The following is a 7177-nucleotide window of genomic DNA, read 5'->3' on the forward strand; positions in this document are numbered from 1 at the left end:
GAGAGAGAGAGAGAGAGAGAGAGAGAGAGAGAGAGAGAGTACATGTTTGGGTATATGAGCGCCATGGCACACTTGTGGAGGTCAGGGGACAGCTTGCAGGAGTCAGCTGTCTCTTTCCACTATGGGGAAATCAAACAAAAGTTGTGATCCTTGGCAGCCAGGTCCTCACCCATTAAGCTAACTTGCCAGCCCCAGGAAGTGACCTTGTGATCCCATCCAGTAGAGCTGCAGACATTCTTATGGACAAAGAAACACACCATGACAGGGTGGGCTATGGAGTGAAGGACTGGGGTGGTCGGTGTGGTGGGGGAAGGGCAGGAAGAAGGAAGAGGAGGGCTAGGCACGGCACAGGTCACTTAGGGTCGGCTCTGGATTAACAGGCCACTTAAGAGCCATGATGATCTAGGCAGAGTATCAAATGTTCTAAATGCCTTCAAGGGGCTGGAAGGGAGGCCAGGGTGGGATGGGTCGGAATGTGACCATCCGTTCCAGCGCCACATCCAGGGAGATGTGAGCTGCGGCCGCTCACGTTGTCCTAACAGTTCCCCTAGCTATGCCTCATGTCTGCTCTAAGTCTCCTCTCTCCCCACCAGGTGAGCATCACTGCTGGACTCCGCTACCTCCACACGGCTCTGGAGAGTGTGTCTAACCCGGAGGACCCCGAGTGTGAGAGCGAGGGCTGGCTGCTGGAGAAGAGCGTGCCCGAGACCTGGAAGGCCTTTCTGGAGAGCTTTAAGAAGTTGGGCAAGAGCAATCAGGTGGAGGCAGAAGGTGCAGACGCAGGCCAGGCCCCAGAGGCTGGCTGATGGCCTGGGGCCTCTCCCCCTCCTCAACACTTAGTGGACTCCAGGGACTGTGGGTACCCCCTTGTCCAGCTGAAAGTCCAAATTTCCCGAGAAAGCTGGTCACCTACTGACTCTCCTTGACGTGGGCCTTGAAGTTCAGGGTCCTTAGGGCATGCTACAAACATTTGTGAAACGGCTGCCTCCAGATGTGAGTGACTGAACGCTGCAGCAGATGGCCAGTCTCACAGGACTGGCCAGTCCAGGGCTCTGTCCAAGTGTGAGTCCAGATCTCCCATAGGTGACTGGCCACACCAAGGGCCTCTCTCCTCCTCAGTAGAATCTGCCTCTTTTAAGCTACAAGTTCTGCATCCCAACCATCACTTGAAACATAAAAGCAAGGTGAAAAACCCAAAACGCTAAGGGCCATGTTGTTTGCTTTCCTTAATGATAGGGTTAACAGGCTGGTCACCATTTGCTTCATGTTATACCATGGGGGAGAAGCAATGATTTTTTTTTTTAAAAGAATAATGAACTCCCCAAGAGGGTTGCCTCCACATAGAAATTCACAGATGGTGCAGGAAGTAAAAACTTTCCTTTAGTAAGACCCACTGAGTGTCCCATAAGTGCCCCATTCCCAGACTCGCAGTCATGTATGTATGTATGTACTTACGTACTCTAGCCAGCATGTCCCGGCATCCTCCACTCACCAAGTGCTGGGTGAGCCACTGCCTGAGAAGGTCCCAGGTGAGTTTGCTGTCCTTTGTGGGAAAGATGTAGCGATCAATTAAGAGTCTGCCACTTGGGGACCAAGCTCTGCCTCCCGCTGGTCTCAGATGGCCACAACAGTCCTTGTGAACTGCACTGTCGAGGAGGGCAAGGACCTCTGGGAGCTTCAGTTTTCCCTCTCACAAAGCACTATGGGGATGCTTCTGTATCAAGGACGATCCTGGGAGACAGGCCACCTTTCCGAGCTAGCGTGTGTGGGAAGTTGCTGTTTCTTCTGGGAATGTCAGACAAGCTCTCAAGGGGAAGCAAAACTATGATTTTGGTGGCCCAGATCACCATAGGTCTCAGCGGCTGCTGGCCTGTGCTGTGTGGGTCTAACTCTCTCAGGGGGAAGACCAGATTAGAGATGCTGGTACACCCAACGAACTATGGCCCCAATGTTGTTTAGTATTCTGAGTCTCTCGGAGCAAGGAATGGCCCAGATGCTGAGCCAGGCGTCTGTGGCGGGGACCCTCGGGGTCCTGCTGTCACCTCTCAGGAGGGCTGAGGCCATGGTGAAAGGCACTCTAGTCCCATTTCTAACTATGCTGTCAACAATCATATTAAGAGCTATTAAAAACTATATTGTACGAAAATCACCGTTAAGTGACTGTCCGTCTGTTCAACAGCACACGTCACAGGATGTCAAATCCTAGGCAGTACCTGTTTAAAAAGGCAGGAGCCAGGTCCAACAGTGCATGTCTCTCTGATCCTAGCATTTGGGAGGTGGAGGCCAGAGGATCAGTTCAATGTCATCTTCTACTGCATAGTAAGTTCCAAAGCTAGTCTGCGGTACGTGAGACCGGTCTTATAAATAGCGTTGGGGTCAGGGCTAGAGACATGGTTCAGTGATCGAGTGCTTGCTGGTCTTCCAGAGTACACATGGACAGTTGTCAGCACCCACAGGTATAGTTTTACAGCTGCTTCTGACCCCAGCTCCAGGATCTGACTCCTTTTTCTGGCCTCTGTGGGTCCCCATATAGGTGGCCCCCTCCAATTAAGTCTTAGCCGGGCAGTGGTGGCACACGCTTTTAATCCCAGCACTCGGGAGGCAGAGGCAGGTGGATCTCTGAGTTCGAGGCCAGCCTGGTTTACAGAGTGAGTTCCAGGACAGCCAGGGCTACAACAGAGAAACCCTGTCTTAAACACCCTGCCCACTGCACGTTCCCCTCCTCCCTCCCCCCCTCCCCCCCATCAAGTCTCTTTTTCCATGCTGGATTTCTAAGACAATCATTTTCCCAAATAGGTAACTGGTAACTGTAAGCGTCCTTGCGGCAGGGTTCCGGGTCATGTGGGTCAGAGATTTAGGACGAACAGCACTGAAAGGAGTTTTAGGTAGCAAGGAGTTGACAGGAAGACCGTTCCTTTTGGTGACTTACCAGTCCAAGTAATACTCTGGTACCAACCAGGCTCTTCCTTACGTGACATCAGTCCCTCCTTAAGCTCATGCAAACTCACTAACAGCTGTTTCAGCCCGGCTCCAGGCAGGGTCCCTGGTAAAGGCAGAAGGTGGATCTCTGCTCCCTTTTTAAACGCTGTGATGGAGATTGGCTATACCCTGGCACCGGCTTCTTTACCACTGAGCTACATCCCCAGTCCAGACTTCTTTCTGAGACTGTGTCCATTGTAGCCCAGGTTGGCCTGGAACTTGCTGTGTAGACTAGGCTAGCTTCAAACCCAGCCTCTTGTTTTTATTTTAGTTTTTTGAGAGACAGTCGCACCGTGTAACCCTGATTGGCTTGGAACTTGCTGTGTGGGTCAGTGGTCTTGAATTTACAGAGACCTGCCAGCCTCTGCCTCCTGAGTGTTGAGATTGAAGGCCACGTCACCAATTCTCTTGGCCCAGTTTTCTATTTTCAAAACAGTCTCTAGTAAGATAACAGTTGGTGGTTTCTTATGCTCAATGACCAGAAAGGCAGGAATCCTGGGAGTTTTGTCGACTCAGTTTAAGTAAGAACCTACAACTTGTCTTCACATGCTTCCAGCTCAAAACTAAGCCACCCACGTAAACCCCAGGCAACCTCAATATGGGCTAATAAGATTAGCCATTGCTCTGCTAGGCAAGCTCCCAGCCCCTCCTCCCCTGGGCACCTGGGATGCTAGCCCAGCAGGTTTGCAGCTTAGCGAGAAAAATCAGGGCTTCTGAGCCACTAGCCACTAGCACAGCGGAGTTCTTGGTGGCTGTGTGTCAGGGCAGAGCTGTACCTGTGGAAGTCTATGCATGAGTGGGCTGGATGCATTCCTGATTTGTTGTGGACACGGGACTGGCGGCAGCGGGCAACGTGATGGAACACATAGCCATTCACTCAGGGAAATAAAAACCCAGGTCCACACAAAGCTCCTATGTAAATAGGAGTGCTTGTAATCACAAGATGGTCACCAACCATCACCCAGGCCTTTAATTAGCGACTGCACCAAGGTCTGCACAGTGGATGCCATTAGCATCCAGAGGGACGTGTGACTCTCAAACACACTCGACCTTTTAATGCTTTTTAGAAACCCTATCTCATGTATCCCAGGCCTCAAACTCACTATGCACTTGAGATAACCTTGGACCCCTGATCTTCCTGCCTCTGCAGCCCTCCTGTTGGGATGTAGGTTGCAAATACAGTAGCTTTTGTGATGCTGGGGGTGGAACTTAGGGTTTCCCGAATGCCCAGTAACTGAGCTTCGTTCTCCAGCTCTAAAATGCACTGAGCAGCAGAGAAGCAGGCGGGGAAGGCATCTCTTGCGACTCTAGTCACCTACTATTCTGGAAGGGGTGCAGGACAGAGGAGTGAGGCGCAGCACTCAGGGCAGGGCAGGGGGAAGGGGACCACAAAGGGGTGTGAGGGTACGTTCAGCAGGGATTGTCCTAGTTCCTCAACTGTGCTGGTTAAACAACTGTGCATTTGCCAAAATGTGAACAACCCTGTGTCCTTAAAGAGGGTTAATCTGTCTGTCAAGTATATCTCAGTAGGCATCACCAGATAAGGGTGGGGTCAGAGCTGTTGGGTTTTGGTGGCACACGCTTTTAACCTCAGCATTTGGATTTTTGTGAGTTCCAGGACAGCCAAGGTTACACAGGGAAAAAACCCTGTCTCAAAAAAAAAAAAAAAAAAAAAAAAAAAAAAAAAAAAAAATCGAACCCAAACCAACCAGATATAGATAAATAGACAGAGAGCCAGCAGTCAGTGAGAGGCAGCTGGTCTAGGGCAGGAGTTAGCCTTAGTGACCAGGAGGTGGGAAGCCCAATGGAGATCCTGGTGTTTGACAGTGTCCCGTGGAGAGCTGGATGTTTTGACTCAGTCTGGTAAGAGAATTCTGAGAACACGGCATTGTTCCACTCTGAGTAAGTCTCCTTGAACACATTGCAGAAGCTGAGTGTCTGGTGGGTGTAGAACAAGGACATGCAGGGAAGCAGGCAAGGCTGGGAGAGTCCCCACACACCTGCTGCACACTGCTCTGCGGTCCAGGGGCCCCGGACTTCCCGCTCTCATGGACAACAAGCAGGGCACGTCATGGGCTGAACTAACGCCCATGCCTCCCGGAAGGTCAGCGTGGCCTGGCTGGTGGCCATAGCTGACACTAATAGTTTAAGCTTCTTAAATTTTAGGCTAATATCAATGTCCCACTTTTGCAGCAAGGTGACCCAGGGAGCTTTGCTGGGGCCCCATGTGTGCGAATGAAATGGAGAAGATGGAGGCAACTCAATGTCAACACCTAAAGCATTTATTTGAATATCTTTAAACTTTTTACATATGATACATTCCAAATTTTACAATTGTCCACAGATATTAAAATTATAGCCAATTTATTAAACACATGATCTCCCCTGATATGGAAAGCATGGTATATAAACATTTCTACAACAAAAACATGCGGAACAAGTGGAAGTAAGACGTGTTGGTAGGGGGAGGACATGACATTGCCACAGTGTGAGGACTGCCGTTCTCTGGGAAGTCACTGCCCAGACCCTGATGTTCCCACCTCTGCTAATCCCAGGCTCCTGTGGAGTCAGGCGAGAGAGCAGAAGTGGAGATGTTCTCAGCCCACTTAGAAGCAAGCTGTGCTCATGGTTTTTTTCCTTTTGGCTTGGTACCAGGGCTGAACCCGGGCCCTCGCTCACACTAGGCAGGCGCTCTAGCACTAGGCTCGAGCCTAGAGATGTTCCCATAACTTTACATTCAAGACTGGTGAACGGAGGGTGAAGAGCCAACAGAATCTGAGTTTAAAATCTAAAGAAACGGCGTGTGTCAAAGGTCAAAAGGAGCATCAGTTATGTCATCCACAGCCCATTCTGACTATGCCAAGGGAAGACTAGAAAAAGGGAGAGCACGGGACAGTCGAGCTTGGGCTTCCCATTACACTCTGTCCTGAGCCTGGGCCAGGCTGAAGCGCTAACTGACGTCCATCCTTTGAAGGGGAGGCAGCTCTTCACAGGGTCTTGGAGACTGTGCTATCTGCATTTCTTTGAGCCTCTGGTCTGGGTTTCTGACCCTCCTGAGACGCTGAGGCACGGATATAGCTGAGTGGAACAGAACTTGTGGATGCAACTTGAAAGGCTGAGTGAAAGGTTGGTTCTCTGATGGTTAGAAAAGCTGAAAGCCCCTTTTTGTTCCTGGAGACTGGAGTTCATCCCCCTGCTGAACCTGCTGTCACCATGTCTATGACTTCTCTGCACATGTCCGTCAGACGAGGAAACAGGTGTGCTGTGTGCCAGAGCCGTAACTGTGGCACCAAGTGGCTATAGTTCTAGAAAGGTCACTCTTAGAATAATACCTAAAAAGAAGAGACGTTTGTGTGCACAGTCTGAGGAATGTCCTAGGATCAACCAGCAGACAAGCAGCAACACATCTGATCCAGATGCGGGGCAGGGCAGGGCAGGGCGGGGCGGGGCGGGGCGGGGCAGGCAGCTCAAAATACTGCCTTCTGGATTTCGTTTGGTTTGAAACAGGGTCTCCTCAAGTTACCCACGCTGTCCCTGAACTTGTAACACAGTTGGAGCGAACCTTGAACTCCTAGTGCTGCCCAAGCATTCCGAGAGATGGGATTGCAGGCTTGGAGCACTGTACTCAGCCGAGCTCCCACTTGCCTGCTGTGGTCGGCTTGAGGGTGCGCACACGCTCTCTGTTTAACCTTGGAGCAGAAGGCTACAGTCTGAAAAACTAGGTCCTTTGCGTTTCAAAAAGCCCTTTAATTGAGTAATGCTTTCAAAGCTAAAAGTCTTGACAAAGACAGTGAACCAACCATCTACAGTCACGAGAACCCAGCTGCCCTCCTGTTAAGAGTCCCCAGGGAGAAGGAAGTCCTATCTTCAAATTCACTTGCTTTGCTCTGGAGGTGACATCCAGTCCCGGAGGTGAACCGCATCTCAGTCTCGGGAACCATGGTGGGACGTGGCCTCCTGACAGGGCTCCTTTTGGCCTCTGGTGGACAGCCAGCAAGCTCGACACCATCGGCAACATGGACTGGCTCAGGCTACTGCAACTGAAGCAGGTGGCGTCCAAAGGAGCGAGATCCCGGTCTAGAAAGGGCTCTCAACCCAGGGGACGTCCGTCTAAGGGGCACAGCGATACAATCTGGCAGAAAATGACTTTCATCAGTCCCTGGAGCCAGACTAAAAAAATAAAACTGGGAAGAAAAGC

At 51.0% G+C, this 7177-nt stretch overlaps 1 protein-coding gene across 1 annotated transcript in view; it reads left to right on the forward strand.

The window, feature by feature from the left end:
• The window catches only part of Prph2 (peripherin 2), a 12873-nt gene extending 11682 nt beyond the window's left edge, over positions 1-1191 (forward strand). The window contains exon 3 of the mRNA XM_021218477.1: positions 594-1191. Within this exon, the coding sequence (XP_021074136.1) occupies positions 594-806 (213 nt within the window). The 3' untranslated portion in view covers positions 807-1191. The remainder of the gene's footprint in view (positions 1-593) is intronic.
• Positions 1192-7177: the final 5986 nt, after the last annotated feature.

The sequence above is a fragment of the Mus pahari genome, chromosome 18, assembly GCF_900095145.1.
Source record: "Mus pahari chromosome 18, PAHARI_EIJ_v1.1, whole genome shotgun sequence".
In the NCBI taxonomy this organism is placed as follows: Eukaryota; Metazoa; Chordata; class Mammalia; order Rodentia; family Muridae; genus Mus; species Mus pahari.